General features: G+C 40.3%; 1 protein-coding gene across 2 annotated transcripts in view; it reads right to left on the bottom strand.

Annotated features, from left to right (window-relative positions):
* The window catches only part of LOC141271072 (protein-glutamine gamma-glutamyltransferase E-like), a 105342-nt gene extending 93061 nt beyond the window's left edge, over positions 1–12281 (bottom strand). The window contains exons 1-2 of one of the 2 annotated variants that reach the window (XM_073681175.1): positions 12164–12232; positions 11144–11246 (exon numbers count right to left, since the gene is read on the bottom strand). Coding sequence is in view for 1 of the 2 variants with exons in the window: in XM_073681174.1 (XP_073537275.1) it covers positions 12164–12170 (7 nt within the window). In the remaining variant the exon portion in view is untranslated. Of the gene's footprint in view, positions 1–11143; positions 11247–12163 lie in introns of both variants that reach the window. The other variant, XM_073681174.1, reaches the window with a different exon arrangement.
* Positions 12282–15785: the final 3504 nt, after the last annotated feature.

Below are 15785 nucleotides of genomic sequence, written 5' to 3' on the forward strand. Positions count from 1 at the left end.
GAAAAACGATATAAATGTGGTACCGCTGTAAACGTACTGACCCAAAGAATAAAGCTACCTTATCAATTTTACCACACGCGGAACAGAATAAAAAAAAACAAAAAAAACAATTCCTGAATTGTTGGTTTTTGTTTATTCTGCCTCCCAAAAATCGGAATAGAAAGCGATCAAAAAATGTCACGTGCCTGAAAATGGCACCAATAACAACGTCAAGTCATCCCGCAAAAAACGAGCCATCACATGACTGTCTGCCAAAATCTGGAAAAATTATAGCTCTCAAAATATGGCGATGCAAAAACTAGATTTTACAAAAAATGCGTCTTTTAGTGTGTGACAGCTGTCAGTCATAAAAACCCCATATGATTCTGGTATTGCTGTAATTACACCGACCCGAAGAATAAAGTCGTCTAATCACTTATACCGCACAAGGAACGGCGTCAAAAATAAACTCTTGGGTTAGGATTAGGCTAGGGTTAAGGCTGGGTTTGGGGCTAGGGTTGTGCTAGGGTTAGGGTTGTGCTAGGGCTAGGGTTGTGCTAGGGTTAGGGTTGTGCTACGGTTAGGGTTGTGCTACGGTTAGGGCTGGGGTTGGGGTTAGGGTTGGGGTTAGGGTTGTGATGGGGTTGGGATTTTTTTCAAAAGTAAGAAAAAAAGATGACGATATGGCGACTAGTGTTGAGCGCAAGTGCTCGCTACTTGAGTTTGCATCGGGTGCTCTGGCATGCATTGAGTATCGTGGGTATTTGAGTGACATGCTCGAGTCTCTGCCCCATAAGCTTCGCGGGCAAAAAAAGTTTACGGGGATTGCCTGCCATGCACGAGCGATCCCCGCATGTTTTTTTTTGGGTGTCTAATAACCGTGAAACATGCGGAGCAGGGACTCGAGCATGTCACTCGAGCACACGCTGTACATGGTGCATACCTGAGTACCCGATGCAAACTCAAGTAGCGAGTACTTGCGCTCAAGACTAATGACAACTTATTCAATATGATGACCTAATGTAAACAAATTCTGTGTCGTATCTCTGGGTTCAAAATGTTCACTATACACCTTAATAAAATCCTTGGGGGGTATAGTTTCCAAAATGGGGTCACTTGTGGGGGAGCTCCACTGTTTAGGCACATCACGGGCTCTCCAAACGCAACATGGTGTCCGCTAACAAATTGAATGGAAAATCGTCTCAAATTGTTAGCGGATGCCATGTTGCGTTTGGAGAGCCCCTGCGTGCCCAAACATTGGAGCTCCCCCACAAGTGACCCCATTTTGGAAACTAGACCCCCCAAGGCACCTATCTAGATGCATAGTGAGCACTTGGAACCCCCAGGTGCTTCACAAATTGATTCATAAAAATGAAAAAGTGTTTTTTTTTCACTTTTTCAGTTTTATGAATCAATTTGTGAAGCACCTGGGGGTTTCAAGTGCTAACTATGCATCTAGATAGGTGCCTTGGGGGGTCTACTTTCCAAAATGGGGTCACTTGTGGGGGAGCTTCAATGTTTGGGCACGCAGGGGCTCTCCAAACGCAACATGGTGTCCGCTAACAATTTGAGCCGACAATTTGTTAGCGGACACCATGTTGCATTTGAAAAGTCCCTGTGTGCCCAAACATTGGAGCTCCCCCACAAGTGACCCCATTTTGGAAACTAGACCCCCCAAGGCACATATCTAGATGCATAGTGAGCACTTGGAACCCCAGGTGCTTCACAAATTGATTCATAAAAATGAAAAAGTGGTTTTTTTTTTCACTTTTTCATTTTTACGAATCAATTTGTCAAGCACCTGGGGGTTCCAAGTGCTCACTATGCATCTAGATAGGTGCCTTGGGGGGTCTAGTTTCCAAAATGGGGTCACTTGTGGGGGAGCTCCAATGTTTGGGCACACAGGGACTCTTCAAATGCAACATGGTGTCCGCTAACAAATTGTCGGCTCAAATTGTTAGCGGACACCATGTTGCGTTTGGAGAGCCCCTGTGTGCCCAAACATTGGAGCTCCCCCACAAGTGACCCCATTTTGGAAACTAGACCCCCCAAGGCACCTATCTAGATGCATAGTGAGCACTTGGAACCCCCAGGTGCTTCACAAATTGATTCATAAAAATGAAAAAGTGCTAGCATACCATGCACATAAGTTTAATTTATGCATATTACTGAGCAATTATCCTCAGGTTTTTCATTCACTAATGAACCTTCTGTTCTTTGTTGGTCTACATCCTATTTTCTCTTTTGTTTTCAGTCCATATGTATATATATGTCTTTTAACTATAGCAATGTAACCTATGATTAAGAACCCCTGTTTGGTTAGAAACGCGTACGGTCGTTTGGTTAGAAACGCGTAAGGTCTGCCTTACATATGGCGCTTTTTTAATGGAACTAATAAAATGGACGTTTTAACTTTACATTTCTTGTGATGGATATGGAGAAGGTGCTTGAGTTTTTCTATTCTACTTTCTTTTGGGGTATGTCTCTACCAGCTTTGTACATCTAGAGGCTGACATTTTTGCCCATTCTTCTTTGCAAACTAGCTCTAGCTCAGTAAGATTGGAGTGAGGGCATCTGTGAACAGCAATTTTTAAGTCTTACCACAGATTTTCCATGGGATCTAGGTCTGGACTTTGACTGGGCCATTTACACACATGAATATACTTTTATCTAAACTATTCCATTGTAGCTCTGGCAGCATGTTTAAGGTTGTTGTCCTGCTGGAATGTGAACATATACCCAGTCTCAAGTCTTTTTCAGCCTTTAGCAGGTTTTCCTTCAGGAGTGCCCTGTATTTAGCTCCATCCATCTTTCATTCAACTCTGACCAGATTCTCTGTCCCTGCTGAAAAGCATCCCCACAGCATGATGCTGTCACCACCTTGTCTGATGATGGGGAGGGTATTTTCAAGGTGATATACAGTGTTAATTTCCCACCACACATAGAGTTTTGCATTTAGCTCAATAAATTCTACTTTGGTCCTATCTGACCAGAACACCTTCTTCCACATGCTAGCTGTGTCCCCTACATGGCTTTTAACAAACTGCACATGGACTTCTTATGGCTTTCTTCTTGCCACTTTTCTATAAAGGCCAGATTTGTGGAGAATATGATTATAGTTGTCCTTTGGACATATTCTCCAGGTTAAGCTGTGGATCTCTGCAGCTTCTCCAGAGTGACTATGGGCCTCTTGGCTGCTTCCCTAATTAGTACTTTCCTTGCTTGGGATGTCAATTTAGGTAAACGGTTATGTCTTGGTAAGTTTGCTGTTGTCCCATGCTCATTCCATTTTTGGATGATGGATTGCACAGTGCTCTGTTAGATGTTTAGAGCTTGGGCTATTTTTTATAACCTAACCCTGCTTAACTCTTCTTCACAACGTTATTCCTGACCTTTCTGGTGTGTTCCATGGTTTTCATGGTGCTGGTTGTTCCCTAATGATCTCAAAGACCCTCTGAGGCCTTCATAGAACATCTGTAGTTATACTGAGAATAAATTATATACAAATGGACTAAATTTACTCATTACGTGACTTCTGGAGGTCACTCAGGATTTTATTTAGGGGTATCAGGCTACAATGGGCTGAAACAAATGCAAGTTACAATTCTCAGATTTAGATTTTTTAAATAATTAAAAAACCATGTATCATTTCCTTTACGCTTCACAAATACTTGCTACTTTGTGTTGGTATATCACATAGAATTCCAATAATATACATTTAAATTTGTGTGTGTAACGTAAAAAATGTTGAAAAGTTTGCTTTGTTTGAATACTTTTTCATGCCACTGCATATTGCACTTCTTTTGCATTTTCATATAAGCAAACTGTATTATTTTATTCAGTTATTGTGTGTGAATCCTTTGCATCTTACATCTTAGAATGCATTATAAAACAGGTAAAACTTACTGATCACTGGGGGTCTAACTGCTTGGGGTCCCAGGTATCCCAAAAACTCAGACAAAGGACGCTGAGGTGCATCTGAAACGCATAGCTGTATTTTGTTAGATTTTCTCTGGGACCTTCATGGAATTTCTATTTTTTTTCCATTAAAGTATTATATCTTATGTGGAGCTGAAATCAATCTTTTTCCACTGGATACCTCACACTTTGTCAGAACGGACTTCCGTGCTCCCATACTATATGAATCGCATGGGGTGAGCTAGCTACTATTTTCTCATTTTTATCCAAAGCCCTATCTTGAATGGAGAGAAAATGTGAATACTTGAAAGGCGCTCTATTCATTGTTCATCGGCTTTCTGGAAATAGGTTAGTGCTGTAATCATTTTTTTCCGGTAGTCCCAAGGACAATGAATGGAGCCCAGATTGAGTATCAATACCTACACTCCATTCAAAATGGGAAAGACACCACATGTAGCATTGGTCCATACCTTACCGGAAGACGATCGGATACTTAAGTTGTCACCATGGTTACAATGGGAAGGCGATGCGCATATGTTATTGGATAACAGCTTTTATAACAGCTCCTAGATTGGTACGAACTGTCGTTTAATATGATTAGTAATTACTAATACACTGCGTAATACTCAATTGTTGGTTCTCTATTTTTATAGGCTATATATAGGTGGCATTTTTGGCTGGCAGCCATTAGTGTTTGCGTACTTTTTAATCATTCACTTCCTATACCCTCTTTCATGTTTATACACATTAAAAGTTAAGATTTATGCCTTGTTAGTGAAAGATATCTAGTGGGGTTCTCCCCTTTTTGTCCTTATACAGGTGCATTTCACTAAATTAGAATATCATCAAAAAGTTAATTTATTTCAGTTCTTCAATACAAAAAGTGAAACTCATATATTATATAGAGTCATTACAAACAGAGTGATCTATTTCAAGTGTTTATTTCTGTTAATGTTGATGATTATGGCTTACAGCCAATGAAAACACAAAAGTCTTTATCTCAGTAAATTAGAATACTTTATAACAACAGCTTGAAAAATGTTTTTAAAATCTGAAATGTTGGCCTACTGAAATGTATGTTCAGTAAATGCACGCAATACTTGGTCGGGGCTACTTTTGCATCAATTACTGCATCAATGCGGTGTGGCATGGAGGCGATCAGCCTGTGGCACTGCTGAGGTGTTATGGAAGCCCAGGTTGCTTTGATAGCAGCCTTCAGCTCATCTGCATTGTTGGGTTTGGTGTCTCTCATCTTCCTCTTGACAATACCCCATAGATTCTCTATGAGGTTAAGGTCAGGCGAGTTTGCTGGCCAATCAAGCACAGTGATAATGTTGTTTTTAAACCAGGTATTGGTACTTTTGGCAGTGTGGACAGGTGCCAAGTCCTGCTGGAGAATGAAATTTCCATCTCCAAAAAGCATGTCGGCTGAGGGAAGCATGAAGAGCTCTAAAATTTTCTTGTAGACAGCTGCGCTGACTTTGGTCTTGATAAAACACAGTGTACCTACACCAGCAGATGACATGGCTCCCCAAATCATCACTGATTGTGGAAACTTCACACTAGACCTCAAGCGGCTTGGATTGTGTGCCACTCCACTCTGGGACCTTGATTTCCAAATGAAATGCAAAATTTACTTTGCATTTACTTAGTGTCAATGACTGCCTTCTGGACATCTGTCAAGTCAGCAGTCATGATTGTGGAGCCTACAGAAACAGACTAAGGGACCTTTTTAAGTGCATAGGAAGCCTTTGTACGTGTTTTTTGTTAATTATTTTAATTTACTGCGATAATGACTTTTGTGTTTTCATTGGCTGTAAGCCATAGTCATCAACATTAACAGAAATAAACACTTGAAATAGATCACTCTGTTTGTAATGACTCTATATAATATATGAGTTTCACTTTTTGTATTGAAGAACTGAAATAAATTAACTTTTTGATGGTATTCTAATTTAGTGAGATGCACCTGTATATGCATATCCCTCCCAGGACATTATTGTTTTTTCTATGAATGGAGCACAGATCGAGTATCAATACCTACACTACACTCAAAATGGGAAAGAGACTGCAGAACCCGTTCCCTGGTTTCAGAGCCTGGAGAAGTTAGAAGTTACATGATGCAAACTGAAGGTTTCTTATTATGCTCTGGGGTCTCCAAACCCTAGAGAATCGTAAACCTACATGTAAAAAAAAGAACACATAATAGTCACCTCATCGCTCATCCAGTCCTCCGCACCTCTTCTTTATGCCTTCTACTTTCGTCTACATTCTGTTTGGCCAGCTTCAGTCTGATTAGGCCTCTGACATTACTGTACAGCGTGTCATTGCAGAACATGACGTGACATCACAACATTTTGACGTGTGTTGTCCAAGTCCTAGCCTTCACCTCAGGGGATGCACGTTGTGACATCATCACATACGTCAAAGATATACATAACATCAAAAGTACTGGCACAGAGTGAATGAGGAATGAAGAGGATGAGTATGACAGAGGAAGGTACAAAAGAAAGTCGCTGAGGACTGACCAATGGCTTGCAAGGATGGGAAAACAGGTGAGGGTTGAGGTGAGTATTCGTTTTTTTTTTTCATTTCATTTTCATTAACATCTAAGAACTGGATTGAATTTGTAGCCATATGAACAAACCAGATTTATTTCAGATGGATATTTCCTAGTCATATAGTTTGATTTGTGCACTTATTTGTGGTCATGTTGGACTGACACATTAGATAAAAGTAGTAGTAGAAAAAATGATTGTATGGCGAACAATCACACAGTGGTAACAATACACATTTTTGTCCATGTTGGCTGTACAATTCATTCATCTTGGCCATACAAGTTCAATGACAGTAAGTAACAAAAAAAACATTTTTTGGGGAATAGTCTTTCAGCTACATATCTTTTTCCCGACTTTCGACCTAAAAATTCAAACACGGCCATCTTGATTTTATATGATAACAGTCTGTGATCATTTTGTTTGATAATATTAATTTATGTCAGTTAAAATCTAATAAATCTAATGTTTGTAGGCAATTTTGAAAAGTGTGAAGCTAGGTGTTGCATAATAGCACAAAAATAGTAATATAAATATCTTCTCTCCCATAAATGCAGTGGATAAAAATATTCAGAGGATTCACTACACTCATTTTATTCTTCTGAGAAATACCTGAGCCCAGGATTTTTGTCTCTATTAAAATCCAAGTGCTGTAAGCTCCATAAAGAAGACTTTACATCCAGACCTACTTCATACTATTAATAAGATTACATTTTTTGTCTACAAATATTCTTTGGGTTAGTGTGTGCAATTTAAGCATCTGTTTTTCTATTTGGTTTTGTTAAGTAATGTTATTAGCAGAGGTCGTAAATATGGGTGACCAAGGCTTTTCATTGTCATAGACATCATGTTTTGTTCTTTACCTGTCACGGGTTTACAGTGACAGAGAGGATCCAGAAGACCACAGCATCTGACTTCACATACTCCTGCATTGAATAGAAACACTTCTCCCTCTTATTAAATGGTGCTGTTTTTTTTCCAGCAGTGCAGGAGTTAAACTGCTTAGCTTTAAGTCTCAGGTAGCTTCCTTCTTGGAAGTTCTCAGCTGTGCAGTATCAGCCACTCCCTTCTCCTGTATAGTCTCTGCTCTGGATTGCCAGTGTTAAGTCTTGCACTGCCAGGTGAGGGGTGGAGTATTCGTTGTTCGGTAGAGGAGTTTAAAGAGAATTGTTCTGTGACTGTTGCTTGGTGTTTTGGCTGTGTGCATAGTCTCTTTCTCTTCTATTTTTGTTTACCTCCCTAATCCCTTCGTTTTTTTCCCTCTGTTGTCTTTGAGTGCATATTTTGTATGTTTTGTATTTTCATTTATCCTTGTTCGTCCTTTCCTTGTTTATCTGGTTTGTGTATTTACATACACTATTCCTCCCCACTTCCCTGAGTGGGGGAGCGGACAGATAAGAACTGATTCAGGAGAATAGCAAGGTATGTGGCCCCAGCATTTTCACCATCCAAAGTAACCTGGGGAGCAGAGATAGCTAAGGCACCCCTAGCATTAGGGACAGGTAGGAGCCCCTGGTCCCAGGTTATCAGACAACAGTATTGTGACATTACCATTTCTATTCACTAAACAATATAAATAACTACTGCTGAAGCACCTTCGTTGCAATGATCGTGGGGTCGTAGCTGTCAGATTCCTAGTAATATGCCATCACTTTTGATCACAATATGTTCACCCAAATACTTTATTAAATGAGTTGAACCATCAGTATAATCCCTGTTCATAGGCTTATCATGGGTATACCATCAGGACCCTATTTTATGAACTACTAAAATGCAATAGCTCTTGCTGAATTGGATTAGCTAATGTAATACGGCATTTTACTGTTGTAGAGAAATTTGCCAACTGATGGCTTCCCTTGGCAAAATCCGTTGTTTGTCAGAAGTCTGTTGTAGCTCACAGCCTGTAAGGAGGCATTTTGCAGCTTGTGAATTTTAGATTCAAGGTTAGTATCTTGATATTATATATCAAATGATCACTGTATCTCAAAGATATATGTATTTCAAACATGTGCAACTATTTCAATCTTTTGATGTTTCCACTAACTTATTCTATTGAAGTAAATGAAAGAAAGACGGAGGAATTATAGATACATATACAGACTATTATTACTGAAGAAACCAGTAAGAAAAAAACAAGAGGTAGAAGAGATCCCCACAGCCATGGTTAACAAAAGAGACCCTAGCAAAATATCATTGCAGAAAGACAAAAGGATGAAAGAAAGTGTGAGGAATTATGGACACATAATTTATTATTACTGAAGAAGCCAGTAAGACAATAAACAAGAGGCCTAAGAGATTTCCCGCAGCCATGGTTAACAGAAAATACTCTAAAAATTATCAAAGAATGCCGAATTGCAATAGCAAAATGTAACAAGCAGGATGCAGACAACATCAGTAAAGACTAAAGAGAGCCATTTGAGCAGACAAAGAACTTTATTACTAAAAGATATGTACAGAGATAGAAAATGAACATCTGAGGGGCAAGACCAGGAAGGCATACCTAAAGATCAAAGAGATACAACCAGAGTTTCAACCAAGAGTGGACATGTTGAAAGACGCCAACATACAACTGGAATATATGTCACTCTGCATAAGGACATGATGCCTAGATAGGATACCACTCCATACATTTAAATAAGAAACAGAATCCGTCACTTTTAAAGTTGCAAGAGATATGCTGCACAGGAGATTTACGCAAATTTACTGCGCAGCATATCCCTATACCACATAGCGAGCGCTATTCCACACAGTACTCTGATTGCAATCTGTCTGAAGTAGGTCTTGTTGACCGAAATGTCACTAATTTCATTTGTTGGATTGTGATTTTCATTAAAACTAAAATATTCATTGCAACTTTAAGAGTGCCGGATTCTGTTTCTTATTTGAAAGACACCAACAGGAGCAAGCAAACTGAGCCAGAACAGATCAAAGAAAGAGGGAAAGAGTACACAGAGCACCTCAAAAGAATGACTCAGAGATACAGGAAGAAACTGAAATTGGAAATGATAGAGGGTCGAACATCCTGAAAGATAAAGTCGTAAGCTGTACTAAAGTTTCTGCCAAAAACAAAGATGTGACAATATTCCAATAGAGCTAATACAGTCTTCTGCAGCAGCAATTGATGTAATCACACACCTGTGTCAACAGGTAAGGACAACTGATAAATGGCCCAAGGACTAGACAAGATCAGAATTTATTCCTATGCAGAAGAGAGATGCCACCGACTTGAAACTATCATACTGTGGTACTCATACCTCATGCCAGCAAAATACTACTGAAGTTCCTACAAAGACATTTACAGCCTTTGACGAGGAACAAGCAAGTCTCAGAAAAGGCAGAGGAGGAAATGTGATTGCTAACATTAGATGGATAATATAAAAAACTAAAGAATACAACAAGGAGATCTATTTTTGTTTCATCGACTATAGCAAACCCTTCAACTATGTTTGTCACCAGAAACTTTGGAATACCATGAAGGATATGTGTGTGTCGAACCATTTAATCAGCCTCATTAGAAACCTTTACATCAGCCAAGAAACAACAGTCCGAACGAAACATTGCAACACGACACGGTTCAAAGTCGAGTGAGTAGTCAGACGAGGCTGTATCCTGTCAACATTTCTCTTCAAGTTATATGCAGAAGCTACCGTATTTTTCGGATTATAAGACGCACTTATTTCTACCAAATTTTGGAGGAAAATGGAGGAGCATCTTATAATCTAAGCCCAGGGCCCGCAGCCTCACACCACTTGGACACACACCTTCTCCTGGCCTGGGGCCCAGAACATCTCCCCATTCCTGTCGCTGTGGGCCTCTTGAAGCAGCGACCCAGCTTCCTGTGACCCCACTCCACCGCTGCAACAAATAAACAAACTATAAGACGCACCACCATTTTATTTAAAAAAATGTTTTCCTATTTTGCACCCCAAAGTTTGGGCTGCATCTTATAGTCCGCAAAATGCGGTAATTTTCAGGAAAGCTGGACTTTCCAAAAAAGAAGGAATCAATATTGCTGCTTGAATCATCAACAATCTTAAATACGCAGATGATACAACTTTGATAGTCACAAGCGTAGATGGAATGAAGGACTTAATATGCAGTGTCAACCTGGAAAGCTCAAACATAGGACTACTACTCAATATAAAGTGACAAAGATATTGACTACTGCCAGGTATGGCCGGGACACATTTGAGATGGACGGCGACAAACTGGAAGTTGGAAAAGACTTCAAACTACTCAGATCAATGATCAGTGAAGATACAGTGATGACACCGGAAGTCAAAGGAGAATAACTATGGGCAAATCAACAATGAAGTCACTGGACAAGGTCTCCAAATCGAGGAACATTTCACTGACGATGAAGACATTGTACAAAGTTTGGTCTTTTCTGTGGTAACATACAGATGCAAAACCTGGACAATAAAGAGACAAGACTGAAGAAAAATCAACGCCTTCGAAAACTGATGCAGGAGAAGGGTGCTATCAATACCATGGATGGCAATAAGAATAAATAAATCAATTTTGAAACAAATCAAGCCAGACATATCACTTGAAGCAAGGATCACCAAGATACAATTTGCCTACTTTGGACACATCGTATGATGACAGCATTCACTGGAGAAGTCCATAATGCTTGGAAGAATAAAAAGAAGGTGAAGAGAAAGACCAACAACCCAATAGTTTGATGTTACCAGGTGGAGAAGACCATGGTGGACCTATCTAGGCTTGCACAAGATTAATTTCCAACAGATCGTTCATCGATCAAGTCGCCATGGATCGAGATTCAGCCAAAGCCTGTTAAAAAAAAAAGATTCTGCCTGTTTGTTTTTTTCATTTTGCTTTTTGGGCACTTAGTAAATTATGATGCACTCTAAAGATAATTAATCCTAAAACAGTTGTATGTGATGTTGTTGTAGTTAAGTAAGAAAGCACAGATTTACCAAACGCTCTATAACACTAGTTTACGTGATAAAGACTTGCTGTACTGTCAATGTCATAAATATGAGATTATATATATAACATCAATTTAGAAATTATTATGAAACCCCACATCTGTGCACATTTTTCTCTAATGTTCTATGGTAACATTAATTTTACATGATTGTGCTGGAAATTTAGAGCCACAAAAACAATGGAAAAATACATTGTAGACAAAAGACTTTTCACCTAAATTGTTGGTGTTGTACAACGAGGCCCTCTTCTGCCACCGACATGGATAATATTGAGGATATCAAAGAAAAGATCAAAATCTTTGGGTGCTGGATTGGATGGTTTCATCATTGCTGACCTAAACAGCACAACACCCATAAAGCCTCTACTTTTCTTTGATGTCCTCAATTATACATCATTGACTCTCAAGGTCATCAGCAGTAATCAGAAGACAATAGGGTATTGTTTTTTCATGGTACACATAAGAACCATGCACAACACGTACTCAGAAACCAGCTGTTCACCATCAATACAAGGTATTTCAATAATAAAGCAGTCAAACAAAACCAATAGCACAAATGCAACCTAAGAAGCATCATATGCAAGCTTTATACAGTTAATGAAGGGTGTGTGTAGCAAGAAAAAATAATCTACACCCAAACTTAGATATTTATTAAGTCATATCTCAGTTGATTCTACTCACAATACAAAGAATACATAGATTAATCTCAAAATCTGTCATCTTTCTAACTTAATTCACGGTAGCTCACTCCTGCACTCACCTGTCATGTCGTCTGTATGTTGCCCTGATGTGATTCAGGCTGAGCACTTGGACTATGTAGTCATGGAATGACATCAAGTAATACCCAGAGCTGTATTTATAACTGAGGCTTGATGTTCTCCTCCTTCTTAACTTAATTACAATTTAAATGAGCTGGGTGAGGTTCAATACACTTTCATTCAACTTGTTCTACCAAACTAGTAATCAACTTTACATGGAAGAATGTAAATAATGTAAATACTAATGTCCTACCGTGTCCCCATAGTCAATGACTAGTTTTATTACTGCTGATGCACCCTACAAGCAGTGCACCAATCTGCTCTGTACGTCGCAAACAAAACTATTTAAATGAGTCACAATTTTTTTTTTACTCTGAAACCCTCATCTGTATGTATCAGAAAAAAATTGTGAATTGGTGCTCAGTAACCCAAAAATTGGTGGTTATAAATCTACACCATTTTTTTACTAGTGTACATTGCTCGTTCAAGACATTAAAGCCACTGACACAATTCATTAATATAATTGATTAAAATTGATGTGTGATAATAGGCAAGCATAAAGATGTGAGTGACCCAGACAAAGGCAAGATGACTGGGTCTGTGTATCTGCAGGTTTTGTAGGATATTAAAGTGGTTTACGAAAGGACAACCAATAGACAAGAAACTGGGTCATGGGCACCAAAGGCATTTTGATGCGGATGAAAGGAAAGTTAAGGAAAAGTAAGGTGATCTCCATCTAGGCAGTGTTTTCTTACAAGAAGCAAACTTATAGTTCCAACATCTGTGTGTCAAGGTAAAATATATATTATAGAAAATCAATTAGTTTCTTTTAATACTGTAGATTACCTAATCAGTGTGAATTAATATAGAGATGATGGAATAATCTATGTGTATGTATGTATGCAAATGTGTATATGTACATGGATTATGCTATCAGTTAATGAATATATAACTAACAGTTTCTGTTCTTACTGTAGACATGAACGAACAACTAAATGATTTCCTGGATATGACGTATGCATGTGCATGGCTGATAACAGAGAGATTCATGTCGAGTTGGCAAAGATGGCGTTGAGAGACTACTTCTTGCCTCCCATCAGAATTCCTAAGGTGTTACTGAGGCCAAGAGATACATGGATGAGCAAATTGAAGTGTGCCGAGTTATCAGAAAGAGCAATGAATTTTACTAATCCCACCTAGAAGTAGAATACTATATAACCCTATGTCTATGTAATAAAGTATGTCATTTTGCGTTGTTCAGTCTCTGAGTGAAGTTTTTCAACCGGATTAGCAAATTTGGTTAATTAGCTTCTTTGCATGCACTCGGACATCTTTAATTTGGAGGAGAGCAGTTACCTGGTGTATCTTAAATTGGTGAAACCTCCACAAATGGTGCCGTGACTCGGATCACACTCGAGGGGACTCTAGGTCTTGGGATGCCCATCACCGGGCCACCTACGGACGAGCCGGGACTGCACAAAGCGAGAGCCTGATCAACTTTCATCACTGAATACGGTAAGTCTGCAGATTTAATGAATCCGTAGTGCTTATTCGTATTTTGAGCAGTCTCTGGTGAGTTTGTGGTGTCTAGATTGGCCCTTAGGGACAGCCCCGTGCGACTGGGAGGGTCCCCACTGTGTGCTTCCAAGAACTCTGGTGTGTAGTCGCTCCTGGCTAACTGCTGCTCTGTGGTTTCTGAGGTGTTCCCTCCCATTAGAACAATCTTTGTACGCAGGGGCGTACAAGTATACACTTGAGAATTTAGGAAAATTTCTTTATTTATAATGCGAGCACACGGGGAGGGACGTTGCTGATAAGTCGTGTATTAAGACGCCATTAGGGCGTGGGCATGCGGGGCCAACCAATCCTCTATTAAGTCATGTATTAAGTCGTGGGACACGCGGGGAGTGAAGTTACTGATAAGTCGTGTATTTAGACGCCATTAGGATGCGGACACTCGGGGTCAACCAATCCTCTATTAAGACGTGGAATATGCGGGTAGCCAACTGCAACGTTAAGCCGTATATTAAGACGTCACTAGGACGCGGGTGCGCGGGATCTTCAGTGCTTCATTAAGTCATAAAAGAATCAATTCAGTGCTTGGTAGGGATTGTAGGGATCTGTTACAATTCTACTTGTGTATCAGCTGCCTGGTCTGATCATAAGTCTAAGGGGATGGGACACCTGGAGCCAAAATCATGGAAAAACTAAAGACATTGTTTGTGTCGCAGGGTTCACTCGATCAGGAGCAACAGGACCCCAAATATATAGTTGCTAGAAGAGAGGGAAGGAAATATGTAGAGAAAACCAAAAAAGTAATGTCATTGTGTGGGTTGTACCGGGGGGTAGATTACAGTACGAGATGTTGAAAGCAGAAATTTGTGAATACAGGGGAAAACTGGAAGATAATGGGTTGTTGCAAAGTGCATACATGTGGAAAAAGGTTGCACTGAGTTTATCGAAAGAAGGGTTTATGGAGATTGAGGATAGGGATAACAAAAGGGAACATAACTGGTTATTTCTATGTTAGAGAGATGCCACCGCCCTATAATGGCGGCGCAATGAATTGTTGGGTGTGTTCTAATTGTGACCAGCAGAATCCATTGTCAGCATATTATTGTGTTGCATGTCACACGCCCCGTCCAGGAGGCCCACCGCTCGCTACTACCCAAGCCACTCCTAGTGCCCCATCCTCATCTGTTATACCTATGTCCACCCAAAGTTCCAACCCTTCCTGCAGCGGCCATGTTACTACACCCACTGCATCACCTCCTGCCTCTGACCAGATGTCAGTGGGTATGCTCCTTCCCAGTGGCACACACCCTTCCTGTAGTGTGCTTCCTTCCGGTGGCGGCTATCTTGGCGCACCCAGAATACAGGCCACAATGCACGCTACACCCGGAACATCAACCGCAACATTTACTCCTATACCAGTGTGTCCGGTTGTCTCTCCGGGTGATGCGTACTATGTCCCGAAAGACTATGTCCCTCTCTATCCTCATTTGCCTAGTGCCGAAGCTCTATTTAACAGTCCGGAATTCCAGCAGGCCCTTAACCGAATGAGAAATACTATTGAACCAGAGGAGCATTGAGATGAAGAGGCAGCAGCATCACCACCACCATCAGCGCCAACACCAATAAGCGATCCAGAAAGTAAACTGGCTCATGTGACATTTCGTACACCAATATCAGAATTCTCTCCCGATTGGGAGGATTCCCATGCCAACCTTTCAGATGAAGAATACCCACAGGTGTGGAAACCATGGACAGAAAGAATGATTTAGAAGTCATCAACGGTGCTAACAGCAGGTCTGGGGGATCTGGTAACACAGCGGGTGGATGCTATAGTTAATGCAACAAACCCTAGATTACAACATAGGGGAGGAGTGGCTAAGACTATTGTGCAAGCCAGAGGTAATGCTATTCAGGAATGCTGTAACAGCATTGTACATTCTTCAGGACCGGTCGAGGCAACAGACCTGGTAGCCACCAGACCGGGGAGATTACCATGCAGGCTTATCATTCATGCAGTAGGTCCAGTGTATGATGAAGATCATCATGATTAGAGATGAGCGTTGTTCTACTCGAACTGTTCGCCAATCTCAAATTCGAGCTGTTTTGGGC

This window comes from Phyllobates terribilis, unplaced genomic scaffold (genome assembly GCF_046119375.1).
Source record: "Phyllobates terribilis strain yellow unplaced genomic scaffold, ASM4611937v1 Scaffold_5__5_contigs__length_657084704, whole genome shotgun sequence".
NCBI lineage: Eukaryota > Metazoa > Chordata > Amphibia > Anura > Dendrobatidae > Phyllobates > Phyllobates terribilis.